This window comes from Typopeltis vanoorti, chromosome 2 (genome assembly GCF_054136105.1).
Source record: "Typopeltis vanoorti isolate ZY-2024b chromosome 2, IOZ_Tvanoo_1.0, whole genome shotgun sequence".
Taxonomy (NCBI): Eukaryota; Metazoa; Arthropoda; class Arachnida; order Uropygi; family Thelyphonidae; genus Typopeltis; species Typopeltis vanoorti.
In genome coordinates, this window is record NC_143550.1 from 65,555,109 (window position 1) to 65,573,474 (window position 18,366).

The window sequence follows — 18,366 nt, forward strand, 5'->3', positions numbered from 1 at the left end:
TATAATAGCCTCATGGCTGCCTTAGTTGCTTCGGCAGTATTTTTTTTTTTTTTTTTTAAAGGCTGTACTAGTGTACTATCATTACTCTCACTTTCATACTTTCATTTAAGCCTATAAAGCTAAGTCCATATGCTACATTCGTAGTGCAAACCTATTAGATCAACGTTTCTTCCCCCCCCCCCTTTCATTTCATGTACGTTTGTAATACAAAGCTTTCTTCGGCTACAGCTGGATATTCAAGAAATATATCAGCGGGGGGAGGAGTTGAAGCCACTCTTCTATATATATAGTAAAATATATATATAGTCACTATATATATATATATAGTGAAAATAAGGGTGTTACGTTTATCGAAATATCAGTACCAGGAGATAGTCGGATTGACAACAAAGAAAATGAAAAAATTACAAAATATCGCGATTTGCAAATCGAAGTTGAACGAATCTGGCAAAAGAAAACGAAAGTTGTTCCTATAATAATAGGTGCTTTAGGCGCCATCCCTAAAACATTGAAAAAACATTTAGAAGCACTCGAGTTAGATGGATTAAAAATTGGGCAGCTGCAAAAGGACGCTTTGTTTGGCACAGCTTTCATTTTCAGAAAGTATTTCCACAACTCATAGGCCCTTGGGTAGGGCCCGATTTAGTGGAATATAACCAGCCTTTTCTTAAGACTGAGGAAGCAAATCAAGCTTTGATGAATATTATATATATATATATATATATTAATTATACAGAGCTTATAAGTATTTTACCAAAACAAGTTACCATAAGGTGCTTTGACCATATTAAATAAAAATCTCAGGATGAGAGATAGATGTAGAAAGTTTTTTACCTTAGGTATAATATATGTTAAAGATGGTAAGCTATTTTAAACCTGGTTTTACTCCATTTCCCAAGTAAGCAAACAGACAAATAAGTCAAGTTTGCACCTGCATGTATTGCAAGTCTAGGTGACCCGTAAAGTAGTACAAGTAAAGTAGTACTTACTTGGGAAATGGAGTAAAACCAGGTTTAAAATAGCTTAGCATTTTTAACATATATTATACCCAAGGTAAAAAACTTTCTACATCTATCTCTCATCCTGAGATTTTTATTTAATAAGGTCAAAGCACCTTATGGTAACTTTTTTTGGTAAAATATTTATAAGCTCTGTATTACTTAACCTTGGTATTTCTAAGCCTGGCTCCCACTGATGAGACCTCAATAAAGGTTGAAACTGGTCTGGGTAGTGGCCACTTTCCTTTAATGCATAGCATCATACATCTCCTCAAGGAGATGGGCTTTGCATTAAGGATAAATATTAAGAATAGTGATCAGAGCTTATTCCACCTTTACCACGAGTTGCCTAGACTTGTACTATTTTACGGGTCATCTAGACTTCCAATACATGCAGGCGTAAACTTGACTTATTTGTGTGTGTGTATATATATATATATATATATATATATATAATGGTAAAAAAAAAACTTAACAATAATTCATCACTACAATAGATAATAATATACCTGACAAATTAGGGAAATATAATATATATTTTTTCCTCCTTAATTTGCCGCCAACTACTCCTCATGAGACGCATATTTAATTGCGTCTCATGAAAATCTATTATTGGAAAAATCTTATATTGGAAAATCTATTCTCAATATAAGCTGTTATCGAATCAATTGTAAAGTTACGATGTTGTCATGCGGAGAGTTTGTTATTGTCCTTGAGGAAGTTGCTTGTTCGCTAGTCTTCATAAAAGTTATGCCTCATGCTCAAACAAGGAAGGTCATTTTTACAACCAGTTGGAATCATCAAAGAATTATGCAATTCTTTGTATAATTCTTTAATGATTCCAATGTCAAGGTTAAGCACTACTGACAAACCATGATATCATTCATATTGGAAATGTATAAGCTTTAGAAAACTTAACAATAACTTACCCCTACAATAGGTGGATATTAAATATTCTGTATATGCACCTATCGTAATAATGAATATATCAATTATTTGTAATATTGGTGCAAGAAAAGTAAACGTGTCCACGTTTTTTTTTAACACATTGTGAATTATGTAAACATAAATTCACATAATATTATGCAATTATGTTTCCATTGGAATGAACATTCAGAAATTACGTTTGTTTAGGTACTGGTAAATTAAATGCATTCGCTGAAGGGTTATATGCTAGTTATATGTTACTCAGAAGATCATTAACCAAGATAATGAAAAGTGATAATGGAACAGGAGCTTTTTTTTTCTTCTTAAATTCGACACATGAATAAACTGTACGATAAAATTAATATTCATTTCAAAATAAGAAATATAGCAATAACTATTACACACAATGCCTCGTTTGTAATATAAAAAATAAAAATAAAATTTACATGCTACAAGGAGAAAAACACTTTTTTAAGCATGAGACCATCCAGCATAGCTCCAAATGATAAACGGGTCAAATTTGAATTAAGAAAAGTTTTATTTCATTTTATTATTATTTTAGAAGTCTTTCAAATTTAATGTAATAAGGAGTTTCAAAATGCTGTTTTCGATTTTTTTTTAAAAAAATAATAATAGACAGTTACTTTCCAGGATGCCAGTTTTCTTTTCTTTTTTTTTTCCAGATATTTTTTTAAATTTTTTTTTTTAAACGTTGATTTTTATTCTTGCATCGTAGCAAAATCGGCTGTAAGTAATTGCAAATATAATAAAAAGCATCTCATATGGGAAAAGATGAGCCAGTCAATGAGAAAATGGAATTTTAGCTTCAATTTAGATATTGGTGCATTACCAACATTATTGGCATTTCAGGTTTAGTTGTTGCTATTACGGCAAATGCTCTGATTTCATAATCGGATGGTAATGCTCAGAAGAATTTATATTTGTAAGCAATTAAATAATATCACCCAATCTCTGTTATTTATTTATTTATTCATTAAAAAATGAGAGGCACAATTGGTCTAAAATGAAAGTCGGGGTGTAAAGGAGAGTGAAGTTGTGTCACATACACACAGATAAATGCTGGATCATCCATTTAACCATTAATTATAATATAATAATTATAAGTTCAGTATTATTGGAAAATCCGATAAAATTTTGAGAGTGGAATTGTAACACGTCGGAAATTAACCCTGATGACATTTGGAATATAGGAATAAGTGACTCGATGCAGTCCTTTTAAGAGTTACCGCTTCGAATCTAGATAATTCCAGTTGGAATTAGGAACATCACTTTCCGTCTATCCCCTTCGAAAAATGAAAAGGTAATAGAGGATTTATTTTATCTTATAAAAATTTGCTTAACATATATTTTACCTTGAGCCTGTGTAGCTCAGCGGATGTGGCGTTTGCACACCGCCGCGCTTGACCGCACGAAGGAAGACTTGGTTTCGAGTCTAGTCGGCGACTAGAGGAAATTTTTCTAAGCCTTTTTTCGACCGGTTCCCGAGTTAGTCGATCTCTGGCACGGGCAAGCAGGTTTTTCCTCCCGGAAACTCGGGTTTTTCGTCCTGTAAACTCAAGAAAATCGACCGTAGAACCCACATTATTTCAGACATTAAATATATTGTGTTAGGGTTAGGGACCACGACATGGCGGCACATTTGAGCCGTTTCTCTTCACTGCGTACCGCTTAATTAGTGATAGCCTTGGGCCATCTGTCTCTGATTGGGTACCAGTGGAGATTGAACTGCCCACTCAGTCTCCAAAAGTTAGATAGGGCTAAATGGCCTCGCCTACTCCCGTAAACGGGAATAAAAAGGCGTTAGCTGATTTTTTTATATTTTACCAAATCCTTTTCCTCTAAGGAAACCTACTATACGCAAATAATCTCGCATTTTTATAAGAATAAACAAAAGCATTTTATTAAGTATAAATTTTTTTATATATATCTGCAATAGAAAATCCTGAAATGCTCCTAGTCCCGATTTAAGAAGGAATAGAGCAGTGAATCAAATATTACACGTCTGATGTATATCATTTATTTCATTAATTTTTATCTCATTGGTTTAATTATCATCAACTTCATAGTAGTATTTTCCAGAGAAGGGGAGGAGGCTATAAAGTACATATTTTTAACTTAAATAAAAAACACAGAATTACGGATAGTTTGGAAAGAAGTGTAGGCAGCAGTGGCGGCTTGTACATAAGCACTACGACACTGCAACACCAAGGAAAGAACGAAAAAAATTAAATTTTCTTTATGTTTATAAATAATAACAACATTATATAAATGCAATATAACATGTTAAAGGTTACAGCTTATGTTTCGACATTGATTGAATAGTTAATAATTAGAATTTTTCGATTAACGCTTTAGATTACGAAACAAATGCACTGCGATCTAAAGTGTTGGAATTATCACATTTGGTCAGTTGCGGCTAGACTCACTGATATTCGTTTGCACTTGTCACTGCACGTAACGAGGGAATCTGACACTTCTCGTTGAGCAGTGTCGCTACAGACAAATTGTATGCTTGCTCGCGTTATTTCTGTGAAATACGAAACTTTTATTATTGGTGTGTGTTCGTGGTGAGAAATATCTTTGGTAAATCTCATTTTATTCTGTTAAAATTTATTTATTATAGATACAAGGCTGAATTTTCAATTGAAAAAAAAAAAAAAACGATCAAAAAAAAAATCAAAATTTTTGATTTGCGAAATCAAAAATTTGATTTCGCAAATTACAAATTTTAATGAAAAGGTTATTGAAAAATTTTGTCAAGGCAAAAATAGAAAGAATGGATTTTATTTTCAAATAATATTTTTAATAAAGCAAAACTTTTAATGTGTAAATTTACTTATTAATAAATATTGGTTACTGATTAGAAAAAAATTAATTATTTTTTATTATTTTGTATATGGAGCACCCCCACTTAAAATTTTTCTCCCGCCGCCACTGGTAGCCAGCAACCAATATGAAAGTCACGTCAATGAATAGTAATTCGTATAAATCCAGCAAAAATAATATATCGGAGCTGTGTTACAAAAGAAGAACAAAATCGGTCGTTTGCTTACTCCGCTAAAACAAACTTCCGCATTTTGAACTGGACTATAATTCGGGCATTCATAGCCTACAGCGGATGCATATATTAATTAAAGAAGCAGTAGATGTGACGGTTTCAAGACAAACCTGAACCAGGACGTAGGAATGAGGCTGCTCTCTTCCAGACAGCTTCATTACAATACAATGGAGAAAAAAATAATAATAAAATCAAACTAAAAAACAAAATTGCCCTACTTCAATAGATTCTGCAAAAACATCGCTGCGACATTTAATGAACAGTATGAAAGACGTCTGCATGAAAAGAGACACGAAATATATTAAATATAGATTTTTTTTATTATTTATTTTTAACGATCCATTCGATAAATCTAAACGATTTTTTTTAAACGATCAGATTGTGTTGAGTTTGTTAACGTATATCTTGGAACTTCCTGATGAAGCTGTTTTACTAATGTCTTGAAAAGCATCGTGTTTAATTATAGCGTACACAATACTATGTATTGTGTACGCTATATATTAGGAATTGCAACAGCTTCAAAACCAGAGCAGTGAGCTGTTTGGAGAAACAGTTCACCAGTCTTCAGTAACTCATACAGCGCTCGCGCACGTGTGTGTGTATATGTAGGAGTGTTTATGTTGGCTAATTCTATTATTCCATCATTTTTCTTCTTGAAAACAATGCTGTAATCTTTATTCAGAAGATTACAGCATAAAACTTCATGGATTCATGCTCGATTATACATGGGACAATTATTACTAAACGAACAACTGTATTATGCATTGTGTGGGATGTTTCATGTATTGAAGTTTCTATAATGAACTAAAACTTTCTGAATTCTTCACTTTTTTTAATGATTATCAGATCTCTCACTATCAAATAACATTACTGTAGTAATTTTAAAATTCTGTTTCAGATGCGTTCTGTGAATCTGTATTTTTTAAAATAATTCAGAAAGATTTTTGAGACATGCAAAGTGCTTAAATTGGGATAATAATAACATGCACTCTCCAATAATAATAATAATAATAATAATAATAACAACAACAACAACAACAACAACAATAATAATATTACGTGACACCTCCAGGGATCCAAAGACTCATCGAGGGAGGGAACCTGCTTTAGAGCTCTCAGTCTCCACCAAATACAATTAACCGCAACTACACCAACGCCATCTACCGCCCACCACCACTGGTTATAATATAATAATAATAATAATATAATTTTTCTTTATCATAACATTTATTTATGGAGTTTAGAAGCAAGGCCTATCTTTTTGATATAAATACACAGAGAATACTATTGCTTATGTATTTAATAAATCAAATCACGGAGTATCTCTGATCTTAGAAATTGCTCCCCTCCATATGGTATGTATGTATGTGTATGTTTTCAATGGGACTTATTACTAAATTTGATAAGCGCATTGTTTAACATTATTGTATACATTGAACATGACATTTAATTGCTATTTCAGTGATTACTTACTGTTTCAAGTAATCGACTAATGTCTGAGTAATCGACAAGTGAATAATCGGCTGCTTGAGCCAAAGTTTTTCTAAAAAATAATCTTGACAGATTCAAGGCCACCACTGCTACCAATTCTGAAAATTTAAGGTTGTAAATATGTGTTATTTAAACAGGTTATGATTATTCCCTCCGGGCTTTATTTGCTGCGAGTATCTTATAGTTTACGCTGTTGAAACTCGTATTACAAGTTCTAATTAGAACTTGTTAACTTCCAGTTTTTTTTCCCCTTTAATATTTGAATCTTTGATAAATTTGTAGGAGGAGGGGGGAGAGAGTAGTTTTATTACGTTTGTTTATTGTTCTAAAAATCAAATAATCATTAACTGTTTACCCTTTCTTATTATATCTACAGGATGCAGATATGTTCTGGGATTTTATTTCCCTTCGTCCCGAGTCTACCCATCAAGTGGCTTTCTTGTTTTCCGACAGGGGCATTCCCGATGGTTATCGACATATGAATGGTTATGGCTCCCATACCTTTAAGTTGGTGAATTCCAATAATGAAGCCGTTTATTGTAAATTTCATTACAAAGTATGTATATCTGAATTTTTTACATTTACTTTAAATAGTTTGGTAATTTTATATCAGACTATATAATGTCTTGTCAAAACCAACTCTACTATACGGAAGCGAAACATGGACCATGAAAAGGAAAGATGAAAAACGAATTCAAACAGCAGAAATGAAGTTCCTCAGAAAAACAGCTGGATATACCAAGTGGGACGACAAAACAAATGAAGAAATCTTACAATTCCTGAAAATAAAACCAATTAATCACTACATCACTACATAAGACAATATAAACAAAAATGGCTAGAACATTTAAATCGAATGGACAACAGCAGACTACCAAAAATATTATACAGATACAAAATAAGTGGAAAAAGAAGAATCGGAAGACCAAGAAAGAGATGACATGAGACCGGAACAGGCCACATGGCCTAAATTCCATGTTAGGAAGAAGAAGAAGAAGAAGGTAATTTTATATTAAATAAAATGTTTACCATATCTTGTGGTATGACTAGTAACTGTTGGTAAACACTTTCGAGGATACCCTGTATAACTCAAATGTACGAGTTAATTATTGGTATGCAAAATGAAATGATATATGTGATCATATTTTAATTAAACTGGAACTTTGGACTCCTCTCAGGAGCTCGTATATTCTCCTTTTATACTTCAGTATGAATATTCTTCAATATTTAAATTTATGCACTGATCAAATTACAGAAAACAGCTTTCAAACAAGTTAGCATGAGAAGATTTTTGCTCCCGGAGAGTATCTATTCAGCTGTTGAGATGGTGAAACCCTTTATCAAAAGGCGCTAACGAAAAGCGAATATAGAACTCTTGAGTAATGTTCTATCTTTTAGATAGTGCATTACAAGGAATCTCATGCCCAACGTTATATTCTCGTATGCCCCCGATTCCATGTGAACCTTTTAAAGTTCAAAAGATTGTTTTGAAACTTTTAATGACGTAACGTACACTGTTTGATTGCTGGGCTATAAAATTCGAAGGATATTTATTATCCTTTCTGATTTTCTTATTCTTTCTTTTAATCATTTCAATCCTAGCTGAAGCCATTTTGTCTCTTTTCTTCAATGCTAATAATATTTCTTTCTTTCTTTTCTTTTTTTTTTTTGAAAGAAATATAAAGTAAATAAAATGATTAAAGAATATCATTTTATAATAGGAAGTATTTAATTTTTTATATTTTTTTAAAGTTTTTTATGTCATTATATATAAGTATTAAAAGTATAGAAGCGATCATAGGAACGAATGGTATTACGCATACTGAAATCATTATCAGTGACAACTTAATTGGCGCATTTGAATTTTTCTATATAGCAGTGATAATATTTAAATGAATTCTGTTTATATTTATGAGCACAGCTAACTTATAACTACTAAAATAAATATAGGACTTTCTTTAGTCAACAAAAAATGTTAAGTTTTTCTTGCATGAATAAAAATCATAAAACAGGTTAGGAATAAAACTAAGAACTTTTATTGTTACAAGACCATAAGATTTAATGATTAAAAATACAAAGCGCCAACAAGTTTCACTAGCCACTGTCTAGCATTTTCAAGGCTGTACTGGTGTGAAAATAAATGCATCAAGTTACATGAAAACATACACTTTAGTAACTGCTAGGCCGTTACATTTGATAATTGGTGTTTGATGGCGTGCATGCGTTCGAGTGCTTCAGTCAGAATCTGGTACATGACCGCGTGTTGTAGTTTTTCGCATATTGTAGTTCTGTTGAGCTGAGAGAATTGATGAGATATTTCCATATGTCTTTAAGAATAGCACCTTGATTTCTATTTAAATTATTGCCTGTGCGTAGCACCACTGAAGCATTTGAACGCATGCACGCCATCAAACATGAATTATCAAATGTAACGGCCTTGCAGTTACTAAAGTGTATGTTTGTTGGCTGTTTGTATTTGTAATCATTAAATCTTTTAACAATAAAAGTTCTTAGTTTTAATACATTAGACCAAATACGAACAATTTAGGTTAGGAATAATTTACAACACGCTTCTTTCTTTCTTCAAGAGTATATACCTAAAACAAAGTATAGAAATGTTGTTTTATTATTAAAATGAATTATTTGATTTTAACACTGAGTGTTTTTGTTTGTTTTTAATTAGACAGATCAAGGAATTAAGAATATTCCTGCAGAAAAAGCAGCCATTTTGGCCGGCACTGATCCTGATTATGCCACTAGAGATTTGTATAATGCCATTGCTGCAAAAAATTATCCATCGTGGACATTTTACATACAAGTTATGACTTTTAAAGAAGCTGAAAATGCCAAATGGAATCCTTTCGATTTAACAAAGGTAAGTTTGACTGTTATATAGGTTGTGATTTTTTTTTTTGGAGGGGGGAACTACTTCGAAATAAATTTAAATTATTATCTTCTACAAATGTTATATTAATAAATTTATTGAATTTCCTTTAATTTGCTTCAACTGTCGTCACAATGTCCAGTACTATTCTTAAAACATATCCTTAAAACAAAGTCATGTTTATTATGAATAAAGTGATCTTACATCACTGATAACTACGAAGTATGAGAAATTTGCATATGACATTATTATTAGCCTTTATTTTAGGTAAAGTTCTTTTTAGCAACAACAAACAAACACCCAATCCAGAAGACCTTACTATGAAAATGAATACAAGATTGTTGAGTTCAGCTATTATAGATAGGGATTTTTAAACGTTATTGTAATTCATTCCCTTTTTGGAGGATTTTAGTATATTATCATGCGAAGATATGTAGGAGAATGTTGGAAAATTTGGTTGATTGTATCGAATCATCTTCGACTGAATATAATGAAATGGCATGGATAGCATTGATCAATAGGTACTTATTGTTAAAGATTATTACAGCAATGGAAATCGAATCCTTCGTGTTCAAGGAGCATATCAACAACAGTTTAAAGTGCGTAATGGACAGAGAAACCAGACAGTGATAAAATTGGTGAATCAGCTTGAAACTACAGGGAGTATTATGGATGGGAGAAACAGTTCCAGCTATGAATGCCAGAGAGGGCCGAGGAAGCTAGAGTTGGATGATATGGGTTCAGTAGTGCGAAGCTCATATCGAGGGATTTGTCGTACAGAATCTGGACGAACATATTGATCATTTTGTTGGTAGAGGGTCATCAAACTAATAAGGAGTGATTTCTTTCTTTAAGGAATACAATGATATGGTATTTTAGAGAAATCTAGAATTGAAGAGAATGATTGAAAATGAAATTTTTCTGTCATCGGAAATATTGGGATGTGTTCTTCTCATCTTTCAATCCAGATTTCAACACATTATTGCTGCGCAGTAAAGGATATAATAAATATATGATGGCCCAATGTCAATTCTGTAACAATTCCTATTACTTTTTTTTATGGTGCACTTAAAAAAGATATTTTTTTGCTGAATATGTTACATTTCATGTATGATATAACTAATACAGTCTTTAAAATATCATCCGTATTTTATAATTTATATTTATATTCATTTCTTTCCTTCTTTCATACCTATACAACCTATGTGACATGTATTCTTGTCTTTTGGAAGGTATGGCCTCATTCAGTATATCCTCTTATTCCAGTGGGAAAAATTGTTTTGGACCGCACTCCTAAAAATTATTTTGCCGAAATTGAGCAATTGGCTTTTGCTCCTTCAAACATGATACCTGGTATCGAACCTAGTCCTGATAAAATGTTACAGGTAAGAAAAGTCTCTTGTGGCATCGCGCAATTTTGTTCTGAATGAAAACTATGGAATTGATTACTTCTGAATTATAAATTATTTTCCATTAAAAATAATTCATGCAGTAATTTTTATGAAAAAAATAAACGCAATGAAACTTCTTTTTTTTTTCAAATAAATTAATAATAAATTGATTCTCTAGCCAAAGCTAGAATAATATCACGAATAATATCGTCATGATAATATTATCATGAAGTTAATAATATTATCTTCATGCTGTTTTGAAGTACAGTACACGAACTGTAAAAAAAGAGGAAAAAAAAGACGTAAGCTTAAATATTTTACAGATAAATATGAAAAACTGAAAAGTGGATACTAGCAATGTATTAATGAGAGCTAGTAATATGAATCAGCACATAAAAAATGTGGTAGGGTATCCAAAAGGACATTCCCAACATCCAGTCCCAAGCCACTTAACGATTGTTAGAACAGCTGAGATCATTCATATCAACTTGATGTGATTAGTACAAAAGTCATTGCGATTGTTCAATAGCTAGATAAACACTGCAGCAAACTTGGATCCAACTTTTTCATCTGTTGGATAAACTTTATTTTTTATTTTAATTTCATTAAAAAAATATTTTTGAGTATCTACATTTCATCCTAGCAGGGTTCGCTAAGAAAATGCCTTGATAGTGTAAAATCCTCATTTCAGGATGATTTAATGTTTCTTTTTTATTATCTAACAATAAGTTCTTATTTCGCCTTGCAGATGCCTTTATGCTCCATATTGAATTTAAAAGGTCTCTGAAGAGGTCTTTAAGCACATAGAAGCAAACTTGATAACTCAGGGTTTGGGAACTGAGTCAGTTTTAATAGATTTTAGTCATAATCATTACTGATATTTCTTTTATATACTTGGCCTTTACAGAAGAAAGAATTTAAATTTTTGGACAGTGGAGGGGAATGATTTCGAAATTAAAATAATTATCCTTTTACAATGGCACTTCATCACTCTTTACTTGGAATTCGTTCACTGACTTTTATAGCAGCTTATATTAAGAGATAGACTGCTTATTTTTTCCTAACATCATACCTACGCAGTATCTCCTCTTATTCCAGTGGGAAAAATTGTTTTGGACCGCACTCCTAAAAATTATCTGGGTTAGACAAATAAGAAGTTTATTTGTCTAACCCAGCTAATATAGCCAACAGCCAACATTGGTGTGTGTGTGTGTGTGTGTGTGTGTGTGTGTGTGTGTGTGTGTGTGTGTGTGTGTGTGTGTGTGTGTGTGTGTGTGTGTGTGTGTGTGTGTGTGTGTGTGTGTGTGTGTGTGTGTGTGTGTGTGTGTGTGTGTGTGTGTGTGTGTGTGTGTGTGTTTGTGTGTGTCAAACGCTGTAGTTTGTCTTATCACAACACTTCTTATCAGTACTTAAAATAACATAAGTGTTTGATTGGGGCTCTGTAAGCTCTCCAGGACAGAAGATGAGTGACCACAGCTTCTATTGATATCGACCGTTTACTATTTGAAGTTAAGTGTCTGCAATTATCAGTAAGACTATCGTTTACAATTAAAAAAAAAAAGAAAAAGAAGAAAGAAAAAGCCTTTACATGTCGTTCAAAATGTCAGGAGCCGATTTCAGGAGATGCTTTTAGATATAGACACCATATGCTATTAAATCAAAAATGGGAGGTAGAAACGCGTGTTCTAGCCAGACAATATTATCTACAACAAACCATATTGAAAATTTGATTCACTTCAATTATTTTTAAGTGAGATTTTGAAGAGCAGCCATTTAAATATAGGACAATGCTCATTTTAATTACCATTGTATTGCTATTTCTTTAAATATAAAACTCAGCAAAGGATGCAAACAACACTTAAACAGTTTAGTGGTTTTATTTTATTCGTTTAGGGTTCTCCCCAATCCATGACTACCCCTTAGGACCAATTGAGATTTCGTAATAAAGGATTAAGTATGTATTTCTGACTGTAGCAGCTTGTGTTCACCGGTCCGGTTTACCTGTTCCGAGGGACGAAAAACCCGAGTTTCCAGGAGAAAAAACCTTCTACCTATGTATGAGACGTAGGCTAATTCACCTTTAATCGAAAGAGACTATATAAAGGATCCTTGCGTCATGGACGGGAATTGAACCCAGGTCTTTCTGACCAAATGGCTTCGTTTATACCAACTGAGCTACGGAGACACTCAGTTTAGTAGTGTTCATTATTAACTTTTGATATTATTTTAGCTGCCTGATCTAGATATTCCTTCAGTATTTTCCTTCCTTACCTTCCCTCATTTAAGCTTTTTGATTAGATCTTATCTGCAGATGAAATTAATATATATATACATATATATATATATATATATATATATATATATATATATATATATATATATATATATAATTTATTATTTTTGAGGAGGTTAAATATATAGATGGTTATATATATATATATATGAGTTGTGAAAATACTTTCTGAATATGAAAGCTGTGCCGAACAAAGCGGCCTTTCGCAGCTGCCCAATTTTTAACCCATCTAACTCGAGTGCTTCTAGATGTTTTTTCAATGTTTTAGGGATGGTGCCTAAAGCATCTATTATTATGGGAAAAACTTTCGTTTTCTTTTGCCAGATTCGTTCAACTTCGATTTGAAAATCGCGATATTTTGTAATTTTTTCATTTTCTTTGTTGTCAATCCGACTATCTCCTGGTACTGATATTTCGATAAACGTAACACCCTTGTTTTCACTTTTTTCAATCACTGTGATATCGAGTGTATTACACTCCAAGCTTTTATCAGTCTGGATTTTGAAATCCCAGAGTATTTTAACTTTTTCATTCTCAACCACTTTCTGGTAAACTTTATGCTTCCAATAGTCTTTAGATACTTCAAATCCACTTAAATGCCAGTGGATTATCTTAGCTACGTTATCATGCCTTTTACGGTACTCAATTTGTGCGATTTTGCTGCATCCACTTATAATGTGGTCTACCGTTTCTACCTTTTCTTTGAACAATCTACGTTTACTGTCTTCTTGAATAAATTTTTTGTATTTTTGCCTTCATAACGTTGGTTTTAATGGCCTGTTCTTGTACTGCAAAAATTACCGATTCTGTTTCTTTCTTAAGTGCTCCATTTCTCAACCATTGCCAGGTCAAGTTGCTGTCAGCGCTGTCCTCTATGCTGTGAAGGTATTATCCACGCAATGCCTTATTTTTCCATCTTTCAGTTCTAACTTTTACTTGGTTGGTTTTGTATTCCAATTTTGTCTCCATAGGTTTAAATAAACCCTCTTTCCTTACCTGAATTAGAAAATTTTTCGTTGTTTGCTGCAGATAATCATTTAAATTTCGTTTTTCTTCTTCAATAACTTGCTTCACTTGTAATAATCCTCTACCTCCTTTTTTGCGTGATAGATATAGCCTATCAATGTCACTGCGAGGATTGAGGGCATGGTGCATGGTCATTAATTGTCGAGTTTTTCGATCTAAATCTTCCATCTCTAGCTGCGTTCATTCAACAATGTCTGCTGAATATCTCAGAACAGGTATGGCACAGGTATTAATTGCTTTTATCAAATTTCCAGCATTAAACATTGACTGAAGGAGTTTTCTTAATCGTCTTATGTATTCTGCTCTAGTTCTTTCTTTGATCTTATTGTGCAGAATTTGTGATGCTTCTAAAATTCCCAAATATTTGTAACTGTCTTCGAATTTTATTGCTTTGATTATTTCACCATTGAGCAGCTCGATTTCGTTCATATCTTCAAACTTTCCTCTTGTTATTCCAGCAATTGCACATTTGTCTAAACCAAAATCCATTGATATATCTTGACTGAATATGTGCACAGTGTTAAGCAACGATACGAGTTCATTCTCTGATTTTGCATACAATTTCAGATCGTCCATGTATAAAAGGTGAGATATCTTTGCACTCTTTTACGCAGTTTGATAACCATGAGCAGTTTTATTTAAAATTCTAGTTAAGGGGATCAATGACAATATAAACAATAGAGGAGATAATGAGTCTCCTTGAAAGATGCCCCTTTTTATGTTTACCTCTCCAATTTCTTCTCTATTTATAACCAACGTTGTTTTCCAGTTTTTCATGCTGGATTGCAAAAATTTTTGCACGTTTTCGCTAATACCAAATAGTTCTGTGCATTTTAAAATCCAACTATGAGGCACCGAATCAAACGCTTTTTTATAATCTATCCAAGCCATATGAATGGTGGTGTTTTTTCTACGTTTGCAATTTTTAAGAATCATTTTATCAATAAGCAATTGGTCTTTTGTGCCTCTTGAATTTTTGCTGTTACCTTTTTGTTCAATTGGGAGAAGAGAATTTGCTTTAAGATAGCTGTATATTTTATCAGCTAGTATGCCTGTGAATAGCTTAAAAGTTGTTGGCAGGCAGGTTATTGGTCGGAAGTTTTCTGGGTTTGGACCTTTTTCTTTATCCTTTATGATCAAAAACGTCTTCCCTGATGTGAGCCACTCTTCTTTGCATTTTTCTTCTAAAACATCATAAAATTAGTTAGCAAGTCTTTCATGTAAGCCTGTTAGATATTAAAACAAGTAGCCATGTAATTCATCCTTCCCTGGTGTTGACCAATTTTTTATTTTTTTAGCTTGCTTTTGAACCATTTCAGTTGTTATTTTCAGTAGGTCCATTTTTCGTTCTTGATATTCATTCGTAATTTGTTCAATCCATTTTGCCTTGTTATTGTGCCTCTTAGGGTTGTCCCATAGGTTTTTCCAAAGCTTTAGTGTATTTGCTTTGTCTCTGGTATTTATATTTATATTTTCTTTAAGGTTATAATTCCTGAAGCAATCAATTTTCTTGTAAAACTGGTACTGATTTGCGCGAAACATCGAATTTTGCTTGTACTGTTCAATGCGTGCACTGTATCTTCTTATTTTAGCTGCAACTGCAACTATTTTTTGCCTCACTTCCTATAATACTCCATCAATAGATCGTGTTCCAGTGTTGTATCTCTTTATGAGGTTATTTCGGACTTTTGTGTTTTTCAGTTTCTTTTCCTTAAGGTTTCTCAAATTGCTCACGTCTGCTCTGGGTTTAAGAATTTTATTCTCCAGTCGATCCTTCCATTTTGGTTCCTGAGCCTTACTGCTTTTGGGTTCACTAATCTTATATCCTAATTCAGATGTTACGCCGTAGGCTATTGAGTACATAAGTTGATTCGTTTGCCCAATAGTTCCAGTAGGAATATCCCTTGCAGCTTTATTGGCCTCTTGTAGGAGTTCCTTCAGTTTTTGTTGAGGTGCTTGTCTCACTACTGGAAGCCTAATATATATATATATATATATATATATATATATATATATATATATATATATATATATATATATATATATATATATATATATATATATATATATATATATATATTCATTTTTATAACCATTTAAAAAGCCATACAATTGAGAGATGTGTAGACTGAAATGCATAAGATGTGATAATGAGCCTAAATTTAGTCACAGCAGATATTTGTTACCTGAATGGTTTATTAGTGAATCTTGTTTTCATCTTTACATATATTTTCATCTCGTGTGCCGAAAAAAAATGCTGGTATTTATTTAAAAAAATGGAATTTAGGTATGAGAAAGGTAGCATTAGGCTTTGCGTGATTTTTTATTTATTTATTTTTCATTTCGAAAACCAAAGTACATGTATATATATAATTTTTTTTTTTATTATTATTTTTAGGGTCGTCTCTTTTCTTATTCTGACACGCACCGTCACAGACTTGGTCCGAATTATCTACAGATTCCTGTTAATCGACCTAAAAACCATGTTTGTCACTATCAACGAGATGGCGCACAGTGTATAGATGAAAATCATGGTCTGTGAATGTAAATGTTTGTTTAAAAATAAAAATAATTAATATAATTTTATTTACTAAATAAATTAGGAAATAAATAAATTACGAAATAAATTTTGTAATTTTTGAAATTATTTAAATTAATTTAGCTTAAAAAGTATTCAAAATGGGTCTAAAATCATTTTTACCTTCATCTTGGTCTTCTGTGGAACATTTCTTCGTGTAGCTATAAAAAGTTCCTAAATTTCCTTATTTGTGAAATGTAATATTTCACGATCTGTTATTTTCTTTAATGTTGTTGATGTGATATTCTTTTATCATATTGGATGGTGTAATCGCTCTTTTGTAGACCGCAGATCATTGTAGTAGAAGTTATTATTTCATGACGACCAGTGGACTTGATGTATACCATAAATATCAACACCTTATTATCATGCTGCCACTTCCAATCTTCATCGCTGGCACAGCAGAAGGGGGGGGAGGGGAATTATCCAAGCGTCCTTCATATCCAAGCACGTCCTTCAGACTCATTTGAGCATTTAGCGTGATTCATCGCTCCAGACGACTGAGTTGTAATGCTCCACGGATCAGGTTCTGTGTGCCCTTGATCCATACATAGTATATCCTTCCGTATTGCCGATTGTGGACTCGAAAATGCTTAATTGCCGCGTAATAACACCAAAGAACATTTTTGGCAAATGTTATCTGACTATCGTTTCTCTTTGAAACTGTTAGGTAATTCTTTCGATATTTCGAGGCGAATGACTGATTTCCTTTATAGCTCACAAAATATGTATATTGAATATTCGATCCATTTTTCTGCAATTGAGGATTGGAGTGGGGATTCTCATTATTTTGATAGAATGATGTAATGTAGTTCAATATCTGCCACCTCTTCCATTGTATCAGTAACTGTAAGCTGTGACCCTGAAAGTGGCAGCCTTAACTAAATCTAACTAATAATATACATCCTTATTTCCACAAACAATTTTAAAAAATTCATGTTATATTATTCATGTTATATTACATTTCAAAATTAATCCGTTAAATATTTTGTTTTCAAAATTTTGCGTTTTATTCTTTCTAGCTGGAGCCCCCAATTACTATCCAAACAGTTTTCATGGACATGGCAATATCAAAGCGTTAAAAGAAAGCAGATTTCCTAATAACGGCGATGTGGATCGATATGATACATCTAATGAAGACAATTTCAGCCAAGTTGGATTATTTTGGAATAAAGTAATTTCACTATTAATACTTTTCAAATAGAATATTAGATTAAAACTCTCTTTTTGATTTTCCCAATATTAAATCGCATACTAAGAATATAAATGTTTCACATCTGCAGTTTTCTAAACTATCTGATATACAGTAGTGCCATATGACGCGATATGAGCTTAGAGTCATAATGTGGTCCCGATCTGGAGGTGGCAACATGCGTTGAAGTTTCAGTTAGCAGAAGATACATGTGGAATAACAAATCAAAAAGTAAATTATGACTCTCAAGCAACAGCATGAATAGAAACAAGCGTAATAACTAATATTTAATGCATGAGTAAAAGTTATTTATCAACCAGAAAAAAACTGTAAAAGAACTTTTTTTATATATATTTTTATAAGCGATGACTATACTTAAAAAGTGCCTAGAAACAAGTTTATATTTAACTTGAAGCGTCGTCAAGTGCGTTATCAGTGTCAGACTAACTTTCAAAACGCTGAGGTAACAAAGTGCACTTTTTGTTATCGGATTATTAGCCATCTCCT

At 32.4% G+C, this 18,366-nt stretch overlaps 1 protein-coding gene across 1 annotated transcript in view; it reads left to right on the forward strand.

Moving 5' to 3' along the window:
- LOC150109122 (catalase-like) overlaps positions 1-18,366 on the forward strand; it is a 58,986-nt gene that overhangs the window by 24,071 nt on the left and 16,549 nt on the right. Inside the window, exons 5-9 of the mRNA XM_090405684.1 lie at positions 6,872-7,051; positions 9,179-9,370; positions 10,612-10,764; positions 16,488-16,623; positions 17,690-17,841. Coding sequence (XP_090261810.1) covers positions 6,872-7,051; positions 9,179-9,370; positions 10,612-10,764; positions 16,488-16,623; positions 17,690-17,841 — 813 coding nt within the window. The remainder of the gene's footprint in view (positions 1-6,871; positions 7,052-9,178; positions 9,371-10,611; positions 10,765-16,487; positions 16,624-17,689; positions 17,842-18,366) is intronic.